A 21,152-nucleotide genomic window follows, 5' to 3' on the forward strand; every position below is an offset into this window, starting at 1 on the left:
GACGGGAGGGATTATTGAAGTGTGGGAAGATCTGGGTCCACAATGCCTTCACAGCCTACGGGAGGACTCGTGGCAACATCTCAAAGGCCCAGGCGATAATGTCGCCTTCCACCCCTATAGGCTGGGAGGTGTAAGTATGGACCGGGAGGACCGGGCGACAGTGTCGCCCCACGCCCGCAGGCTGAGAGATGTAAGGTATCCCAGGGTCAGTGGTGGGGGAGAAACCACAGTGGCGTTCATCGCCTCTCGGACGGCACGGACATCCAGGAAGGAGGGGAGGTACAGTTCGATTGGCCCTTCAGCCCAACCAGTCCATGCTCAACATCCAAGCTAGTCCTATCTGCGGCATTTGGCCTGTAGAGTACCTGTCCAAGTGTCTTTTAAATATTGTTAATGTACCACTTCCTCTGGCAGCTCATTCCATATACGAAACACCCTCTGGGTGAAGAATTCACCCTTCAGGTTGCTATTAAATCTTTCCCTTCTCACCTTTAAATCTGTGCCTCCTAGTTCTTCATTCCACAACCTTGGGAAAAGAAGTGTGTGTATTCACCCTATTTGTGCCCCCTCATGGTTTTACACACCTTTAAAAAATCACCCCTCAGTTTCCTGTACTCCAAAGAAGAAAATCACAACCTGTTCAATCTCTCCCTCAATCGTCAGCTCCAAAACCATCTATAAATTTAACGGTTGTAAGCAGTCTTAGATGCTGACGTGGAGGTGTACAGGACTGAGATAGATTGAGTGGTGTCACAACAACCTCACACCCAGTGTCAACAAGACCAAGGAATTGATTGTGGACATCAATAAGGGGAATTTGGGAGAACACACAGAGGTCCTGATTGAGGAGTCAGCAGTGAGCAGTTTCAAGTTCCTGGGTGTCAACATCTCTGAGGATCTATCCTGGGCCCAACACAAAGAAGGCACACCAGTGCTGTACTTCGTTAGGAGTTTGAGAAGATTGGGTATGTCACCAAAGACTCTTAGCAAATTTATACAGATGTAAGGGGGAGACTGGTTGCATCACCGCCTGGTGTGGAGGCTCCAATGCACAGGATCGCAGAAGGTTGTAAACTCAGCCAGCTACATCATGGGAACAACCCTCCCCACCGTCGAGGGCGTCTCAAGACAGTGGCACCCATCACTGAGGACCCTCACCATTTGGGACATGCCTTCTTCTTGGTACTACCATCAGGGAGGAGGTACAGGAGCCTGAAGACACACACTCAGTGTTTCAAGAACAGCTCCTTTCCCTCCGCCTTCAGACTTCTGAATGGTTCATGAACCCACGAACACGACTTCAGTATTCCTCATTTGCACAGTTTCTGTAATTGATAGAAATTTTATTTCTCTACTCTGCACTGTGATAATAAACTTAATTCTGATTCTATAACTCAATCCCTAAAGTCTTGACAACATCCTCATAGAGTGGCAGGCAGAGGCAATGCGGACCAAAGGGCATTCTCCTATGTAATACTGTGCCCTGTGACTCACAGCTTCCCCTGAGAGGGCTAAAGCAGTGGGACGTGAAAGGTACAGACAAGAGCAGGAAGGATGTGGGTTGAGAAGCGTTGCACGACAAAATCAAATTCTACACAAACCCCAACAATGTAACGGGGGGGTTTCTACACAATTTCCGGTGAAAGGCAGATGCTGTCCGATCAATAAAACACCAGCAGGCGAATGCGATATAACCTGGGAGAATCGGAAAAATGGCTTCCACCTTGGATTCAGAGGTACGTGCTCACAGTCTGAATCTCCTTCCACACCGTCCCATCACACCACACCGTGGTGAGACACAGTATAGACTCCTTACTGTCCCATCACACACTCCCGAGGTCAGACACAGACTGAAGCTCCCTCCACACCGTCCCATCACACACTCCTGGGGTCAGACACAGAGTGAATCTCCCTCCACACTGTCCCATGACACACTCCCGGGTTCAGACACAGAGTGAATCTCCCTCCACACTGTCCCATCACACACTCCCGGGGTCAGACACAGAGTGAATCTCCCTCCACACTGTCCCATGACACACTCCCGGGTTCAGACACAGAGTCAATCTCCCTACACACTGTCCCATCACACACTCCCGGTGTCAGACACAGAGTGAATCTCCCTCCACACTGTCCCATTACACATTCCCAGGGTCAGACACAGAGTGAATCTCCCTCCACACTGTCCCATCACACACTCCCGGGGTCAGACACAGAGTGAATCTCCCTCCACACAGTCCCATCTCACACTCCCAGGGTCAGACACAGAGTGAATCTCCCTCCACACTGTCCCATCACACACTCCCGGGGTCAGACACAGAGTGAATCTCCCTCCACACCATCCCATCACACACTCCCGGGGTCAGACACAGAGTGAAGCTCCCTCCACACTGTCCCATCCCACACTCCAGGGTTCAGACACAGAGTGAATCTCCCTCCACACTGTCCCATCACACACTCCCAGGGTCAGACACAGAATGACCCTCCACACCGTCCCATCTCACACTCCCAGGGTCAGACACAGAGTGAATCTCCCTCCACACTGTCCCATCACACACTCCCGGGGTCAGACACAGAGTGAATTTCCTTCCACACTGTCCCATCACACACTCCCAGGGTCAGACACAGAGTGAATCTCCCTCCACACTGTCCCATCACTCACTCCCGGGATCAGACACAGAGTGAATCTCCCTCCACACTGTCCCATCACTCACTCCCGGGATCAGACACAGAGTGAATCTCCCTCCACACTGTCCCATCACACACTCCCGGGGTCAGACACAGAGTGAATCTCCCTCCACACCATCCCATCACACACTCCCGGGGTCAGACACAGAGTGAAGCTCCCTCCACACTGTCCCATCCCACACTCCAGGGTTCAGACACAGAGTGAATCTCCCTCCACACTGTCCCATCACACACTCCCAGGGTCAGACACAGAATGACCCTCCACACCGTCCCATCTCACACTCCCAGGGTCAGACACAGAGTGAATCTCCCTCCACACTGTCCCATCACACACTCCCGGGGTCAGACACAGAGTGAATTTCCTTCCACACTGTCCCATCACACACTCCCAGGGTCAGACACAGAGTGAATCTCCCTCCACACTGTCCCATCACTCACTCCCGGGATCAGACACAGAGTGAATCTCCCTCCACACTGTCCCATCACTCACTCCCGGGATCAGACACAGAGTGAATCTCCCTCCACACTGTCCCATCACAGGCTCCCGGGGTCAGACACAGAGTGAATCTCCCTCCACACTGTCCCATCACACACTCCCAGGGTCAGACACAGAGTGAATCTCCCTCTACACTGTCCCATCACACACTCCCGGGGTCAGACACAGAGTGAACCTCCCTCCACACTGTCCCATCACACACTCCCGGGGTCAGACACAGAGTGAATTTCCTTCCACACTGTCCCATCACACACTCCCAGGGTCAGACACAGAGTGAATCTCCCTCCACACTGTCCCATCACACACTCCCGGGGTCAGACACAGAGTGAATCTCCCTCCACACCGTCCCATCACACACTCCCGGCAGTCTGGTATACAGGAAGATTCTCTGTCTCTTTTTGTGACTCACTGGGGATGGTGACAGATGTTTTGCCACGACACAGTTTGGTGACCGTCTCACCCAAACTCAAGGCAAATTCCAGTTTCCGGGAGTTTTTTATTGCACTTTATGAACCTCCCTGATCGATGAGCAGGTGCTCTGTAATTCCTGTGGAACTTTAAACCCTGGGAGGGAGGAGGGAGAGGGGGAGAGTTTTAGATAGTGGAAAGAGGTGGGTGAGGGAGAGAGGAGGGGGGAAGAAAGAGGAAGGGAGAGTGGATAAGGGGTAAAAGAAGCGAGAAGGAAAGGGGCATGCAGGAAAGTAGAGGGAGAAAGTGAGAGGGTGGGCATACAGCGATTGAAAGATAGAAAGAAGAGTGCGTGCGAAATAGAGGGAGGATTGAGGGAGATAAGGTCAAGTTAATCTGTAGTGTGAGGAGAGAGTCAGTGAGATGGAAACCGCAGACTTCCTGTTAAACTAATTGTGGCCACTGCACTGATGTTCATCGTAGAGGCCTGTGAGACACAAGTCCTCATACAGAGAGAGACCAGCACTGGGGGTTGGGGTGTGTAAATTCTCTCCTGGGACTCCATTTCCTGGAGGTATGGTGAGGAGGGAGCACCACGCTGTTGGAGGGGCATTGAGGAGGGAGTGCAGTGCTGTAGGTGAGGCAGTGAGGGAACAGTACAGAAAAGGAACAGGCCCTCACCAAAATGTTGTGCCAAACTAATTAAATCTAGTAATTAAATGCCTAATCCTTTCTGCCTACCCAATGTCTACATCCATCCATTCTTTGTACATTCACATGGCTAAGAGTCTCTTAAACATCCTCTGTTGTATCTCCATTCCTTGCAGTACATTCCGGGCACCCTGTGTAAAGAAAAAAGGAACTTGCCCCATACACCTCCTTTGAATTTACCCCCTCTTACCTTAAATGTGTGCTCTGTGGTGTTAGATATTTCCACTCTGGGTAGAAAGATACCAGTTGTCATTTGATATCTGTACCTGTCATAATCTGAGAAACCTCTGTCAGGTCTCCCCTCTGTACCTCTAAATAAATAAATAGAGCAGAAAGACCAAAATAATTAGATAGTGTTCATGACCTATTCAGAAATCTAATGGTGGAGATGAAGAAGCAGTATCTAAAATGCTGAGTGTGTGTCTTCAGGTTCCTGTACCTTCTCCCGGTGGTAGTAATGAGAAGAGGGCATGTCCTGGACAGTGAGGGTCCCTGTTGATGGATGCCGCCTTCTTGAGACCCTGCCTCCTGAGGATGTCCTCGATGTTGGGGAGGTTTGTGCCTGTGATGGAGCTGACTGGGTCTACAACCCTCTGCAGCCTCTTGTGATCCTCTGCATTGGAGACTCCACACCAGACGGTGATGCACCCAGTCAGAATGCTCTCCACTGTACAGCTGTGGAAATTTGCAGTACTTTTTGGTGATGTATCAAAACTTCTCAAACTCCAAATGAAGTACAGCTGCTGCCACGCCTTCTTTGTAACTGCATCACTATGTTGGGCCCAGGTTAGATTTTCAGAGATGTTGTCACCCAGGAATTTGAAACTGCTCACCCTTTCCACTGCTGATCCCTCAATGAGGACTGGTGTGTGTTCCCTCAACTTCCCGTTCCTGAAGCCCACAATCAATTCCTTGGTTTTACTAATGTTGAGTGCAAGGTTGTACTCAACCAGCTGATCTATCTTGCTCCTGTATGCCTCCTCCGCACCATCTGAGATCCTGCCAGCAATAGTGGTGTCACTGCTGACTTTATAGAGGGTGTTCGAGCTGCACAGCTTTCCACTGCTGAACTCAGGATTTCCCTCTCTCCCAGAGACGTTCCATTACAGGGAAGCACATTGGTGGGAGCAGAGGGATGAGAGATGCTGAGACAAGATTAGGTTGTGGACCTTGTGGGTGAACAAGAAAGGCTTGCTCCCCCTCCTTCTCCTACCGATACCTGGGAGGAGGTTGGTTTGTGAGATCCTGCTGTGTGTGTGGGATTTAGTATTGGTATTGTTTTATTATTGTCACATGTACCGAGATACATTGAAAAGCTTGTCTTACACACTGTTCACACAGATCAGATCATTACGCAGTGCTTTGAGGTAGAACAAGGTAAAACAATAACAGAATGCAGAATAAAGTGTCACAGTTACAGAGAAAGTGTAGTGCAGGCAGACAATAAGGTGCGAGGGCCATGATGAGGTAGATTGTGAGGTCAAGAGTCCATCTTATTGTACTAGGGGACTGTTCAATAGTCTGATAACAACAGGATAAAGCTGTCCTTGAGGCTGGTGGATCGTGCTTTCAGGTTTTTGTATCTTCTGCCCAATGGGAGGGGAGAGAATAAACAATCCACTCCGATGCATTTCGACTGATAGTCAGGGACTTCAATCAGGCTTGTTTGAAGAAATCTCTGCCCAATTATCATCAGCATATAAACTGCAGCATCAGTGTTCCCAATTGGATTTGATGGGGTCTTTTAAGAGACATCTAGATAGGTACATGGAGCTTAGAAAAATAGAGGGCTATGGACAACCCTAGGTCATTTCTAAGGTAAGTACATGTTTGGCACAGCATTGTGGGCCGAAGGGCCTGTATTGTGCTGTAGTTTTCTATGTTTCTAACACACTCAATCACTGCTATACTATGATAAGGAATACCTACCGTTCCATCCCAGACCACATTTTGGGAAGTGTAATCACTTCTCCTACCTGTATACAGGCAGAGGCTAAAGAGCAAAGCTCCAGAGAGTAGGACAACAAAGAGGTGGTGGCAGGAGGCAGAGGGGGGCTGTGTTCAAGGACTCATCAGAGGATCTGAATGGATACACCATGGTTGTAACAGACTTTGATTAAAACAGTTGTAGATGAGTGTGCCACCACAAAATCATTCAGAGTCTTCCCTGGATGAACCATGAGATCCACAATCTGCTGAGAGCCAGATCAATGGCATTCAGATCTGTCAACCAAGAATGTTACAAGAGGTCTCAGTATAATTGTGGAAAGCCATTTCTTGGGTGAAGTGGTAATTCCGGACTAAACTTGAATCAACAAGGGATGCTTGACAGCCGTGGCAGGGCTTGAATACCATCACCTTCTACAAAGTTAAATCAAGCGACAGAGGAGACAGCAGGGCTTTGCTCCCAGAGGAGCTCAATGTCTTCCATGGAGGAGCCTTCACGAGCTCCCACATCCCCTGACGATCCTGTGATTTCAGTCTCTGAAGCTGGCGTGCGAGCAGTGTTCAGGAGGGTGAACCCATGAAAACCATCCAAACCGGATGGGGTACCTGGCAAAATACTAAAGACCTGTTCTGATCACCTGCCTAGAGTGTTCACTGAGATCTTTAACCTCTTGCTTCTGCAGACTGTGGTACCCACCTGCTTCAAGCAGGCTTTGATTACACCGGTGCCCAAGAAGAGCGTGGTGAGCTGCCTCAATCACTTACATCCGCAGTGATGAAGTGCTTTGAGAGGTTGCTGATGAAACATATTAACTCCTGCCTGACTTAGATCCACTCCAATTTGCCTACCAGGGCAATAGGTCCACAGCGGATGCCATCTCATTGGCTCTTCACTCAACCCTGGAACACCTGGACAGAAAAGATGCATACATCAGGATGCTCTATATCGACTACAGCTCAACATTCAGTACCGTCATCCCCTCAAATCTGATCAGTAAGCTTAAGACCTGGGCCTCAATACCCCTTTATGCAACTGGATCCTCGATTTCCTCACTTGCAGACCTCAGTCAGTTTAGATTGGCAACAACATCTCTTCCACAATCTCCATCAGCACAAGATTGTGTGCTTCGCCCCCTGCTCTACTCGCTTTACACTCACTGTGTGGCTAAGCACAGCTCCAATGCCATATTTAAGTTTGCTGATGTCACCACTGTTGTCGTCTCAATCAAAGGTGGTGACAAATCAGCATTCAGGAGGGAGACTGAAAATCTGGCTGAGTGTTGTCATGACAGCAACCTCGCTCTCAATGTCAGCAAAACCAAGGAGCTGATTATTGACTCTATGGGGAGGAAACCAGAGGTCCGTGATCCAGTCCTCATCGGGGGATCAGAGGTGGAGAGGGTCAACAACTTTAAATTCCTCAGTGTTATCATTTCAGAGGACCCGTCCTGTGTAATTACAAAGAAAACATGGCAACACTTCTACTTCCTTAGAAGTTTGTGAAGACATGGCATGACATCTAAAACTTTGACAAACTTCTATAGATGTTGACTGGTTGCATTACAGGCTAGTATGGAAACATCAATGCCCTTGAATTAAAAATCCCACAAAAGGTAGTGGATACGGCTCAGTCCATCACAGGTAAAGCCCTCCCCACCATTAATCATCAAAGATCCCCACCACCCAGGACATGCTCTCTTCTTCACTGCTGCCATCAGGAAGGAGGTACAGGAGCCTCAGGACTCACACCACCAGGTTCAGGAACAGTTATTATCCCTCAGACATCAGGCTCTTGAACCAAAGGGGATAACCTCACTCAACTTCACTCACTCCAGCACTGAAATGTTCCTATAACCAATGAACTCGCTTTCAAGGACCCTTCATCTCATTCTCGATATCTATTGCTTATTTATTTATTATTATTATTTCTTTTTCTCTTCTTTTGTATTTGCACAGTTTGTTGTCATTTGCACATTAGTTATTTGTCCATCCTGTTGGGTGCAGTTTTTCATTGATTCTGTTGTGTTTCTTGGATTTACTGAGCATGCTCACAAGAAAATGAATCTCAGGGTTGTATATAGTGACATATCTGTACTTTTGGTAATAAATTTACTTTGAACTTTGAGAAGAGGGAATGTCTGAGATGATTGCCTGCTTTACTGAGGCAGCAAGAAGTGCAGACAGAGTCCATGGAGGAGGGGCTGGTTTCCGTGATGTACTGAGCTGTGTCCACAACGGGCAGAGTAGTTGCTGTACCAAGCCATGTGGTATCCAGACAGAATGGTGCATTTGTAAAAATTGGTAAGGATCAATGGGAATATGCTGAATTTCTTTAGTCTCCCAAGGAAGTAGAGGTAGGTGATAGTAATCTAGTTGGACCAGGACAGGCTATTGGTGATGTTCACTCCTAGGAACTTGAAGCTCTCAACTCTCTCAACCTCAGCACTGTTGATGCAGACAGGAGAATGTGCACCACCCCACTCCTCCCTTCCTGAAGTCAATGACCAGCTCTTTTGCTTTGTTGACATTGAGGAGGAGAGAGAGATAGAGGGAGATAGAGATGAGAGAGAGGAGAGGGAGACAGGCAAAGGTGAAGAGCAGGCAGATGGTGAGAAAGTGAGTCAATGAGAAAGGAACACAAATGCAGAGAGGGAGAAGTGAAGGAGAGAGTGCCAAATGAGAGAGGGAGAGAGATATGGGGGGGGGGAGAGAGAGAGTCATAGGAAGATAGGAGGGAGGAGAGAAAAGTACAAGAGAGAGATGGAGAGATAGATAGAGAGAGAATAGCAGAAGCAGAGCATGGAACAAAGGTAAAAAAATAGAGACTAAAGGACTGAGAGAGAAAGACAGAGACAGAGAGAGGGAGGGAGAAAGGAACAGAGAAACAGTGAGAGAGAGGGGGGAGGGAGGGAGAAAGGAACAGAGAGTAAAGCAGGCAGTGACAGACACAGAGACAGAGGGGGGAGGGAGAAAGGAACAGAGAGAAAGAGGCTGATAAAGATGGAGAGAGGGGGTGGCAAAGGGATGAGAGAGACAGAGAAGAAGAAAAGAATGAGAGAGAAAAAATGAAAGCGGCAGAGAGAGAAAGAGAGAGCAGGAGAGAAAGAGGAGGTGAATTCATGGACTATTCAGAAATCTGATGGCGGATGAGACAAGACAGAGAGAGAGAGAGAGAGGCAGAGAGGCGGGGAAAGGGATGGCTCCACTTTGTTCCATGGTGGAGACCCACAGTCTGAGAGATGGGGTCTTCTTGATGGAAGGTGGAGTAGAGGGGGTTCAGGTGACAGGTGGAGGAGGGAAGAGGAGGGGAGGGAGGTGAGTGAGTGAGTATCCAACCCAACGTTCATGGGTCAGATCTGGGATTCCCTCACTACCCCCTCTCTCCCTCCCCTTTCTCTCCATTTTCACTCTCTCCCATTATCTCTTCCTTGTCCCCCTCCCCCTCTCTCTGTTTATTTCGCTCTCTCTGTGATCTCTCTCTCCCTCTCTCTCTCCTTCCCACCCTCCCCCTCTCTCTCCTTTTCACTCACTCCCATTGTCTCTTCCCTGTACACTCTCTCTCTCTCTCTCTCTCTCTCGCTCTCGCTCTCGCTCTCTCTCTCGCACACACACACACACACACACACACACACACGCGTTCCTTCCCCGCCCTCCCTCAAGGAACTCTCCAAATATTTACTCAGCCGGGACATGCAAGGTGAAGCCTGTCCTGCCGTGTCACCTCAGCTGGAGAGGAGCGGGCAATGAACGAGCTGTCGAACTAGGAGACCAGGAATCAGCGAGGGACGAAGCCTCAGACGTGGGTGATGGGAGATTTGTTCCCAGAGGAATGACAGGAGTTTCCCGGACGTGCTGGAACTGGGTGCCGAGAAAGAGAAAGAGAGAGAGAGAGAGGGAGAGAGAAGCTACCGGCAGGAAACCAGGAGCATCATGTGAAGGATCCAGGGAGAAATGGAGATTCCCTGGGCTCAGAAGTACAGTCTCCAAACCTCGAGGGGCTCCATTGCCACTGTTCAAGGATTAAGATGGGTAGATGGTTGATTGATCACAGCAGGCAAACCTGCATCTCTCCTCTCTTTCTTTTTCACCCTCTCCATCTGTCCCTCAGTCTCTCACTGTCTCACTCAGCTTTTGCCTACTATTTCCCTCTTTAGCTCCTTACCCTCCTTCTCTCCCCCTCTCATTCCTCATTCTCTACCCCTTTCTCCCCTTCTCTCTGCCCCCTCTTGCCTCCTCTATCTCCCACTCTCTGTTCCCCCTCTCCATTCCCATACCACTCCCTCTCTGACCCCTATATCATCCTCTCTATCCCCTTCTATCCCCCTCTCTACATCCCTCTCTATACCCTCTCTATTTTTGCCTCTCCCCATGTCACCTCCTCTCTTCATCTCGCTCTCTCACCCCTCTACCCCTCTCTCTTCCCCCTCTCTCTAATCCCCCACTCTTCCTCTCTTTTCCCACTCTTTTTTCTCACCGTTTTCCCACCCTCTTTCCCCTCTTCCCCTCTCTCCCTTTCCCCTTCTCTTTACCTCCTTCTTTTAACCCTCTCTCTTTGTCCCTCTCTTTAACCCCCTTCTTTACCCCTCTCTTCCCCTTTCCCCTCTCTTTAACCCCCCCCCCTTTATCTCCCTCTCTTCCCCACTCCATCCCTCCCACAGCACAGTGCTTCCTTCCTACTGCTCCCCCAGCCTGCATCATCTGCAGTTTGTGGACGATACAAAGACAGGTGGCAGGGCAGGTAGTGTTAAGGAAGCAGCGAGTCTGGGAGAATGGGTAAAGAAGTGGCAGACGGAATATAGTACAGAGAAGTATGTGGTCATGCACTTTGGTAGAAGGACTATTTTCTAAAGGGGGAGTGAATTCAGAAATGGTAGGTGTAAAGGGACTGCAGATTCCCTAAAGGTTAACTTGCAGGTTAAGTCAATGGTAAGGAAAGCAAATGCAATGTTAGCATTCATTTCCAGAGGATTAAAATATAAAAGAAAAGATGTAATGCTGAGGCTTTTTAAGGCATTGGTCGGACTGCATTTGGAGTACCTCTGAAATCCCCCTTAAACTTTCCTCCAATCACCTTAAAATTATGTCCCCTCATATTAGCCATTTCTGCCCTGGGATAAAGTCTCTGGTTGTCCGCTCTATCTATGCCTCTTATCATGTTGTACACCTCTATCACATCACCTCTCATCCTCCTTTGCTCCAAAGAGAAAAACCCTAACTCGCTCAACCTTTCCTCACAAGTCATGCTCTCTAATCCAGCATTCTTGTAAATCTCCTCTGCACCCTCTCGAAAGTTTCCACATCCTTCCTGTAATGAGGCGACCAGAACTGAATACAATACTCCAAGTGTCGTCTAACTACGGTTTTATGGAGCTGCAACTTGGTGGCTCTTGAGCTCATTTCCCAGACTAATGAGGGCCACACACCATACGTGATCCAAACAACCCTATTCGCTTGACCTGCTGCCCCTTCAAATGCTCAAACAGGGGCAGCGGTGCAGATTATCGTCACCTGTACAAGACGCAGTGTGCACAGGTGCCATGAAAAACTTGCAGCAGCAGAGTATCAGAAATAACATTCACAACAAAAGCACTTCAAAATCCGCATAATCTTACCAGAATGAACACAGTTAGAGCACAAAGTCCAGTGTAGTGGAAACTGGTCACAGTGTTGCTGTACTCAGGTGGTGATGAGGATAGTGCTGGTTGGTTAAAGATGCAAATGGCTGAAGAAAAGTAGCTGTTCGTGCACCAGGAGGTGTTGGACTTCAGCCTTCTGTACCTTAATGATTTGTGCTGGCATGCCCTGGGTGGTGGGAATCTTTAATGCAGAATGTGGTAGGGATGGCTGTACTTGTGAAGTATTGATGCTGGAAGTATGTGATGGGACGGTGTGGAGGGAGATTCACTGTGTGTGTGACTCTGGGAGTGTGTGATGGGATGGTGTGGAGGGAGATTCACTCTGTGTCCGACCTTGGGAGTGTGTGATGGGATGATGTGGAGGGAGATTCACTCTGTGTCCGACCTTGGGAGCGTGTGATGGGACAGTGTGGAGGGAGATTCACACTGTGTCTGACCCTGGGAGTGTGTGATGGGACGATGTGGAGGGAGATTCACTCTGTGTCTGACCCTGGGAGTGTGTGATGGGACGATGTGGAGGGAGATTCACTCTGTGTCTGACCCTGGGAGTGTGTGATGGGATGATGTGGAGGGAGATTCACACTGTGTCTGACCCTGGGAGTGTGTGATGGGATGATGTGGAGGGAGATTCACACTGTGTCTGACCCTGGGAGTGTGTGATGGGACAGTGTGGAGGGAGATTCCCTCTGTGCCTGTCCCTGGGAGAGTGTGATGGGACAGTGTGGAGGGAGTTTCACTCTGTGTCTGACCCCGGGAGTGTGTGATGGGACGGTGTGGAGGGAGATTCACTCTGTGTCTGACCCCGGGAGTGTGTGATGGGACTGTGTGGAGGGAGATTCACTCTGTGTCTGACCCTGGGAGTGTGTGATGGGATGGTGTGGAGGGAGATTCCCTCTGTGTCTGACCCTGGGAGTGTGTGATGGGATGGTGTGGAGGGAGATTCCCTCTGTGTCTGACCCCGGGAGTGTGTGATGGGACAGTGTGGAGGGAGATTCACTCTTTGTCTGACCCCGGGAGTGTGTGATGGGACGGTGTGGAGGGAGACTCACTCTGTGTCTGACCCCGGGAGTGTGTGATGGGACAGTGTGGAGGGAGATTCACTCTGTCTGCCCCTGGGAATGTGTGATGGGACGGTGTGGAGGGAGATTCACTCTGTGTCTGACCCCGGGAGTGTGTGATGGGATGGTGTGGAGGGAGATTCACTCTGTGTCTGACCCCGGGAGTGTGTGATGGGACAGTGTGGAGGGAGATTCACTCTGTGTCTGACCCTGGGAGTGTATGCAAAGTCCTGATCTGCCTCTTTGCATTCTAATCTTTCTGTCATAACTTCAGTCAACTTCACTTACCCGATTATTGAAATGTTTCCACAACTTATGGACTCTTTATTTCATGTTCTCGATGTTTATTGCTTATTTTTGTTTGTTATTGCACGGCTTGTTTTATTTTGCACATTGGTGCAGTCTTTCATTGATTTTATTGTTGTTGTTGTCTTTCTGCTGTGTATTTGTTGAGTATGCCTGCAAGAAAGTGTATCTCAGGGTGTATATGGTGACATATCTGGACTTTGGTAATGATTTTTCTGTGAAATTTGACCTTTGTTCCATGCAAATGTCTCTGAACTCCTGCATAATACCATTAAGTCTGAGCTGGTGTGTTGAGAGATTATCTTTGTAAACTGGTACCTGTCTGGACTCGATGAGACCAATGTGTGTGTGTCTGTATCAAGGCTATTGTTGGCCAGTGTATACTGTGACGTGCATGAGCCAGTTTGCAGCAGAGCTTCCCCTGTTTATTCACCAGATGGCTTTGATTAAGGTCTCTGTCACTGGGAACTGATATGGGTGTTGTTCCTCTGGATTCTGCAGATATCTCTGGTTGTAATCACTGGGTGAGGGTAGGCAAGTCGCCTTTGAAAGCATCATGTCCTCCTGCTTTTTTCCCTCTCCCTCTCCCACTCTCTCTCCCCCTCCCTCTCTTTCTCCCTCTCTCTTTCTGTTTCCATCTTTCTCTGTCTCTCTCTCTCTTAAATCTCCCCTCTTAAACACAAGGAAATCTGCAGATGCTGGAAATTCAAACAACACACACAAAATGCTGGTGGAACACAGCAGGCCAGGTAGCATCTATAGGGAGAAGCACAGTCGACGTTTCGGGCCAAGACCCTTCGTCTCCCCTCTTATCTTGTACTTGTGCTCTCTAGCATTGGATTCCCCAATGCTGAGGACCATCCACTTTATCCATGCATCTCTGAGTTCATCTCTCATTCTTCTACACTCCAAGGAATAAAGATCTAGCCTGGCCATCCTCTCCCGATAATTCTGGTCCAGTAGATCTGTTCTGCACCCTAAATGCCTTTCCTAAAACAGGATGACCAAACTGTTCCCAACACTCCAAGTGTGGCCTCACCAACTACTTACACGACTACAACCTGACGTCCTTATTCCTAAACTCAGTGCCCTGACTGATGAAGGCCAGTGTGCTAAACACCTTCTTCACCTCTCTGTCTACTTCCATGGCCAGTTTCAGTGAGCTGTGTATTTGTACTCCAAAGTCCCTGTGTTCCACAACACTCGTCAGTGCCCTGCCATTTACTCTATATGTCTGAATGTCCAAAATCCATTATCGCACACTTAGCCAAGTTGAAGTCCTTTTGCCATTCCTCAGCCCGTCTCCCTAAATGATCAAGGCCGCATTGTAACCTGTTTCACTATCAACAAAACCCTCATTTAGTATCATCAATCAGCAAACTTGCTATTCACATCCAGATTCCCAATACTGATCCCTGGATCACCCCACCAGTCACAGGAGTGTGTGAGTGTGTCTTCTGTCTGAGTCAGTTTTTTAATGTGTGTGTGTGTGTGTGTGGTGTGTGTGTGTGTGCATGTGTGGTGTGTGCGTGTGCGTGTGTGGTGTGTGCGTGTGTGGTGTGTGTGTGTGTGTGAGTGTGTGTGGTGTGTGTGTGTGTGAGTGTGTGTGTGTGTGTGTGAGTGTGTGTGGTGTGTGTGTGTGTGAGTGTGTGTGTGTGTGTGTGTGTGTGCGTGTGTGTGTGTGTGGTGTGTGTGTGTGCGTGTGTGTGTGTGTGCGTGTGTGTGTGTGTGGTGTGTGTGTGTGTGTGTGTGTGTATGGTGTGTGTGTGTGTGAGTGTGTGTGGTGTGTGTGTGTGTGTGTGTGTGTGTATGGTGTGTGTGTGTGTGAGTGTGTGTGGTGTGTGTGTGTGTGTGTCTGCGTGTGTGTGTGTCTGACGTAGCTCCCAGACCGGTTTTGTCAGTGACGTCGAGAAGGTTATTGGTAACAGCCACAAATGGTACAACCTTGCCTGGAGGCTGGGACTCACAGGAAGGTCAGGTTTCTGGGGCGGGAATGTTAGGGAGGAGTGGTTGAATGGAGAGCAGTCATTCTCCCCCTCCCCCCGATGGAATGTCTGTTAACGTACACAGCAGTGGGGGGGGGGGGGGGAGAGAAGGGGGAATATGTAGAGCCTGAAGATCACCAAGCTCCCAGAGTCTGAGATGAGTCAGTGCAGAGGGAAAAACCCTCCCCCTCCTCCTTCTCTCTACCCCTCTCTCCACCTCCTCTGCCCCTCTCACTCCCTCTTCTCTTTCCCCCTGCCCCCTCTCTCCCCCTCATTCAACCTCTCTCTCTCTCTCACCCCTCTCTTCCCCTGCCCCCTCTCACACATAAACAAAGTAACTACCTCTGTCTCCTCTTCCAGAGTCCATTCCTAGAGCATTCCCTGCCACAAGACCATGGATCGATGCAGGAGGTGAGTGTGTGAGGTCAGGAATCAGGAACAACCCCCCGCTTGTCTGGAAGCTGGGAGGGTGGGAGCTGAGGTTTAACTGGGAAGGGGAGTAGTGTGCAGATACCCCCGGGAATGGGAATGGACTCCCAGAAACACCCAGGAATGGGGAGGTTGTCCCAGATACGCCCCGGATTGGGAGGGTGTCCTGGATACCCGCAGGAATGGGGAAGGTGTCTCGGATACTCCCAGGAAAGATTTGGGAGTTCCAGATACAGTTGAGAATGGGGGGTCAGAGGTCCAAATGCCTCCTGAAATTGAGGATTCGGGATGTAGATATCCCTCGGGGATGTGTCTGTGCTATATTCATCTCTCTTCTCCCCTCTCCCCACAGGACATGAGGGGGAAGGTGACCCAGGCTGGTTTCCTGCTCCAAGCCCATCTCCTGTCAGTGAACCCAGAGCTGATGCGCGACCGGAGACTGCACCTCAAATCCCTGCGGTAGGTGGGGTTTGTGTGGGATGCGGGGAGGGGCTGGGGTTGTTGGGTGGGCAGGGTCGATGGGGCTTCAGGGATCAGGGTGAGTGCAGGTGGATGGTGGAGGAATTAGGTCAGTCAGGGAGGGGTTGAGGGTGAGAGGTCAGGAGTGGCAGGGATGGGGAGAGCTTAGCGGTTGAAGGGGTGAAGAGTCTCTGGGAGAGGTCACAGAGAGAGTGCGATAGAGATTCCACCAGACCCATCCCTGAGACAGAGGAGGTTGCCCTGTGGGGAGAGATCAAGCAGACTGGGTCCTGAACTCTCTGGTGTTCGGGAGAATGAGAGGAGATCTCATTGGAGGGGAGAGGGACAGGGAAAAAGTTTCTTTTTACAACCATGAGTTCCGGTCTCAGAATGAGGGGACAGACTTTCTACACCAGAAAGGAGAGTAAAATGAATGTTTGGAACTATCTCCCCCGGAGCTCGATGAGGGTGAATTAGCGATGGAAGAAACAGAGGGAGGTGGAGGCAGAGTGGGGAGAGTGACGCTGAGTGGGGGGTTGTGTTGGGGAGATCAGTCGGGAGTTCCAGAGCTCAGGGACCCGGGCAGCTGAAGGTTTGGAATTGGTTTATTATTGTCACGTGTACCGAGGTGAGATGAAAATCTTGTCTTACATACTGTTCATACCGATCAGATCATCACACAGTGCATTGAGGTAGAACAAGGTAAAACAATAACAGAATGCAGAATAAAGTGTCACAGTTACAGAGAAAGTGCAGTGCTGGTAAACAACAGAGAGGTCTGGGACAGTTCCAGATCTTGGGGACCCGGGCACATTTTTAGCACAAGGAGCGTAGGTTTTAAGGATACTTTTGTCCCAGTATTTATTTTCTAATTCCTGCACAGATGAAGTATTTTTAATAGGGCAATTTGTTTTTAGAATTCTATTTGACTTAAATTCTTGTACAAAGCTCCCCAGTATCTCTCATTACATTAACAAAAGCCCATTATCTTAATGGATACGCTGAAAGAAATAGACTTTTGTCGCCACCATTTATATTCAACAAAATGTTTGTTTTAATGTTTGTGTAAATTTTGAAAAAATGTTGACTGACCTGATTAGTTCTTTGTGTATTATGAAAGTAGGATTTAATGCTAAAACTAAATTTGTTAGTCTTTTGCTAATAACATTTTCACCGTTTGAACAGTTTTCCACATTTTATTATGAGGCATTGACAGGGCTCTAAAATGCAATCCTGGTTCATGTAACGTGCTTCAGTCTATGAGCAAGGATACGTATACAAAGGATTTGCTGAGATTTTCCATCTATTTATATTTTGGCTGCTTTAGTTTGTGCTTCTTTTCCCAACCCCCTCACTCCCCAATGCTTTCAGCTGGCTACTAAGATGTAGCAAACATACTCTATTTAATTTTTAAAGGAGGTCATATAACAACGCACGTGTAATTTTTTACGTGACTCCCTTCTCCACTCGTTCCTCTCCACTAACCTCCCACCTAGCACTTGTCCCTGCATATTGTGAGACAAGTGCTACCCCTGCCCGTTCACCTCCTCCTGCACCGCAAACAGTCCTTTCAGATGAGTTGACACTACACCTGCGAGTCCATCAGGGTTATCTACTGTATCCGGAGCTCCCTGTGCAGACTCCTCTACATCGGTGAGATCAGACATAGCTTGGGGGACTGCTGCTCTGCACGCCACAACATGCTGAATTTCCCAGTGGCCGCCATTTCAATTTGACTTCCCTTTTCCATTCGAACATCTATGGCCACAATGAGGCCAAACGCAGTGGAAGAGCAACACCAATTCCGTCTGGTTCGTCTCCAATCTGACAGCATCAACACCAATTTCTCTAACTTCCGGAGATTTCTCCCCCTCCAACTTCTCTCTTTTCCCTTTCCCCATTCTGACTCTCATCTCACCCCATATCTTCTCCTCACCTACCCATCACCTCTCTCCATTGCTCCTGCTCCCATGGGTCCACTGTCTCCTCCTATCAGATTCCTCCTTCTTCAGAGAGAGAGCGATGTAGCGACTGACATTCCTGTCTCTGATCTGCAGGCAGTGTTGTTCAGGACGGGAGATGGTCGACAGTTTACTACAGAACAACCCCCCGGTGCGCTGCAGGACCCAGGCAGTTGGCGTGTGGCAACTGCTCATGGAGGAAGGGTTGGTGCAATCTGGTGAGCTTTACATTACGTCATCATCTTCTCCCGCAGCACGGCGCTCCCTCCTCACCGCCCCTCCCACAGCACGGCGCTCCCTCCTCACCGCCCCTCCCACAGCACGGCGCTCCCTCCTCACCGTCCCTCCCACAGCATGGCACTCCCTCCTCACCGCCCCTCCCACAGCACGGCACTCCCTCCTCACCGCCCCTCCCACAGCACGGCACTCCCTCCTCACCGCCCCTCCCACAGCACGGCTCTCCCTCCTCACCACCCCTCCCACAGCACGGCTCTCCCTCCTCACTGCCGCTCCCACAGCACGGCTAATCCTCCTCACCGACCCTCCCACAACACGGCGCCCCCTCCTCACCGTCCCTCCCACAGCACGGTGCCCCCTCCTCACCGTCCCTCCCACAGCACGGCGCCCCCTCCTCACCGTCCCTCCCACAGCACGGTGCCCCCTCCTCACCACCCCTCCCACAGCGAGGCGATCCCTCATCACCGTCCCTCCCACAGCACGGTGCCCCCTCCTCACCGCCCCTCCCACAGCGGGGCGCTCCCTCCTCACCGACCCTCCCACAGCGCGGCGATCCCTCCTCACCGCCCCTCCCACAGCACGGCACTCCCTCCTCACCGCCCCTCCCACAGCACGGCGCCCCTTCCTCACCGCCCCTCCCACAGCGAGGCGATCCCTCATCACCGTCCCTCCCACAGCACGGTGCCCCCTCCTCACCGCCCCTCCCACAGCGGGGCGCTCCCTCCTCACCGACCCTCCCACAGAGCGGCGATCCCTCCTCACCGCCCCTCCCACAGCACGGCACTCCCTCCTCACCGCCCCTCCCACAGCGCGGCGATCCCTCCTCACCGCCCCTCCCACAGCGCGGCGATCCCTCCTCACCGACCCTCCCACAGCGGGGTGCTCCCTCCTCACCGCCCCTCCCACAGCATGGCTCTCCTTCCTCACCGTCCCTCCCACAACGGGGTGCTCCCTCCTCACCGTCCCTCCCACAACACGGCACTCCCTCCTCACCGCCCCTCCCACAGCACGGTGTCCCCTCCTCACCGTCCCTCCCACAGCGGGGCGCTCCCTCCTCACCGTCCCTCCCACAGCACGGCTCTCCCTCCTCACCGCCCCTCCCACAGCACGGCGCACCCTCCTCACCTCCCCTTCCACAGCACGGCGCTCCCTCCTCACCGCCCCTCCCACAGCACGGCGCTCCCTCCTCACCTCCCCTTCCACAGCACGGCTCTCCCTCCTCACCGCCCGTCCCACAGCACGGCGCACCCTCCTCACCTCCCCTTCCACAGCACGGCGCTCCCTCCTCACCGTCCCTCCCACAGCACGGCGCTCCCTCCTCACCGCCCGTCCCACAGCACGGCGCTCCCTCCTCACCGCCCCTCCCACAACACGGTGCCCCTTCCTCACCGCCCCTCCCACAGCACGGCACTCCCTCCTCACCGCCCCTCCCACAACACGGTGCCCCTTCCTCACCGCCCCTCCCACAGCACGGCACTCCCTCCTCACCGCCCCTCCTCACCGCCCCTCCCACAGCACGGCGCTCCCTCCTCACCGCCCCTCCCACAACACGGTGCCCCTTCCTCACCGCCCCTCCCACAGCACGGCGCCCCCTCCTCACCGCCCCTCCCACAGCGAGGCGATCCCTCATCACCGTCCCTCCCACAGCACGGTGCCCCCTCCTCACCGCCCCTCCCACAGCGGGGCGCTCCCTCCTCACCGACCCTCCCACAGCGCGGCGATCCCTCCTCACCGCCCCTCCCACAGCACGGCACTCCCTCCTCACCGCCCCTCCCACAGCACGGCGCCCCCCTCCTCACCGCCCCTCCCACAGCGAGGCGATCCCTCATCACCGTCCCTCCCACAGCACGGTGCCCCCTCCTCACCGCCCCTCCCACAGCGGGGCGCTCCCTCCTCACCGACCCTCCCACAGCGCGGCGATCCCTCCTCACCGCCCCTCCCACAGCACGGCACTCCCTCCTCACCGCCCCTCCCACAGCGCGGCGATCACTCCTCACCGCCCCTCCCACAGCACGGTGCCCCCTCCTCACCGTCCCTCCCACAACGGGGTGCTCCCTCCTCACCGTCCCTCCCACAACGGGGTGCTCCCTCCTCACCGCCCCTCCCACAGCACGGCGCACCCTCCTCACCGCCCCTCCCACAGCACGGTGCCCCCTCCTCTCCGCCCCTCCCACAGCACGGCGCATCCTCCTCACCGTCCCTCCCACAACACGGCACTCCCTCCTCACCGCCCCTCCCACAGCACGGTGTCCCCTCCTCACCGTCCCTCCCACAGCGGGGCGCTCCCTCCTCACCGTCCCTCCCACAGCACGGCTCTCCCTCCTCACCGCCCCTCCCACAGCACGGCGCACCCTCCTCACCTCCCCTTCCACAGCACGGCGCTCCCTCCTCACCGCCCCTCCCACAGCACGGCGCTCCCTCCTCACCTCCCCTTCCACAGCACGGCGCTCCCTCCTCACCGCCCCTCCCACAGCGGGGTGCTCCCTCCTCACCGCCCCTCCTCACCGCCCCTCCTCACCGCCCCTCCCACAGCACGGCGCTCCCTCCTCACCGCCCCTCCCACAACACGGTGCCCCTTCCTCACCGCCCCTCCCACAGCACGGCACTCCCTCCTCACCGCCCCTCCCACAGCACGGCGCCCCCCTCCTCACCGCCCCTCCCACAGCACGGCGCTCCCTCGTCACCACCCCTCCCACAGCGGGGCGCCCCCTCCTCACCGTCCCTCCCACAGCACGGCGTTCCCTCCTCACCGCCCCTCCCACAGCACGGCGCATCCTCCTCACCGCCCCTCCCACAGCGCGGCGCTCCCTCCTCACCGCCCCTCCCACAGCGCG

General features: G+C 52.3%; 1 protein-coding gene across 3 annotated transcripts in view; it reads left to right on the forward strand.

The window, feature by feature from the left end:
* The first annotated feature begins 1,618 nt into the window (after positions 1 to 1,618).
* The window catches only part of LOC140741264 (rap guanine nucleotide exchange factor 3-like), an 89,060-nt gene continuing 69,526 nt past the window's right edge, over positions 1,619 to 21,152 (forward strand). The window contains exons 1-4 of one of the 3 annotated variants that reach the window (XM_073071256.1): positions 1,619 to 1,736; positions 15,593 to 15,643; positions 16,014 to 16,120; positions 18,178 to 18,299. In XM_073071256.1, coding sequence (XP_072927357.1) covers positions 1,713 to 1,736; positions 15,593 to 15,643; positions 16,014 to 16,120; positions 18,178 to 18,299 — 304 coding nt within the window. In that variant the 5' untranslated portion in view covers positions 1,619 to 1,712. Of the gene's footprint in view, positions 1,737 to 9,942; positions 10,277 to 15,304; positions 15,394 to 15,592; positions 15,644 to 16,013; positions 16,121 to 18,177; positions 18,300 to 21,152 lie in introns of those variants that run through there. The other 2 variants (XM_073071255.1, XM_073071257.1) reach the window with 2 other exon arrangements.

The sequence above is a fragment of the Hemitrygon akajei genome, chromosome 18 (genome assembly GCF_048418815.1).
Source record: "Hemitrygon akajei chromosome 18, sHemAka1.3, whole genome shotgun sequence".
In the NCBI taxonomy this organism is placed as follows: domain Eukaryota; kingdom Metazoa; phylum Chordata; class Chondrichthyes; order Myliobatiformes; family Dasyatidae; genus Hemitrygon; species Hemitrygon akajei.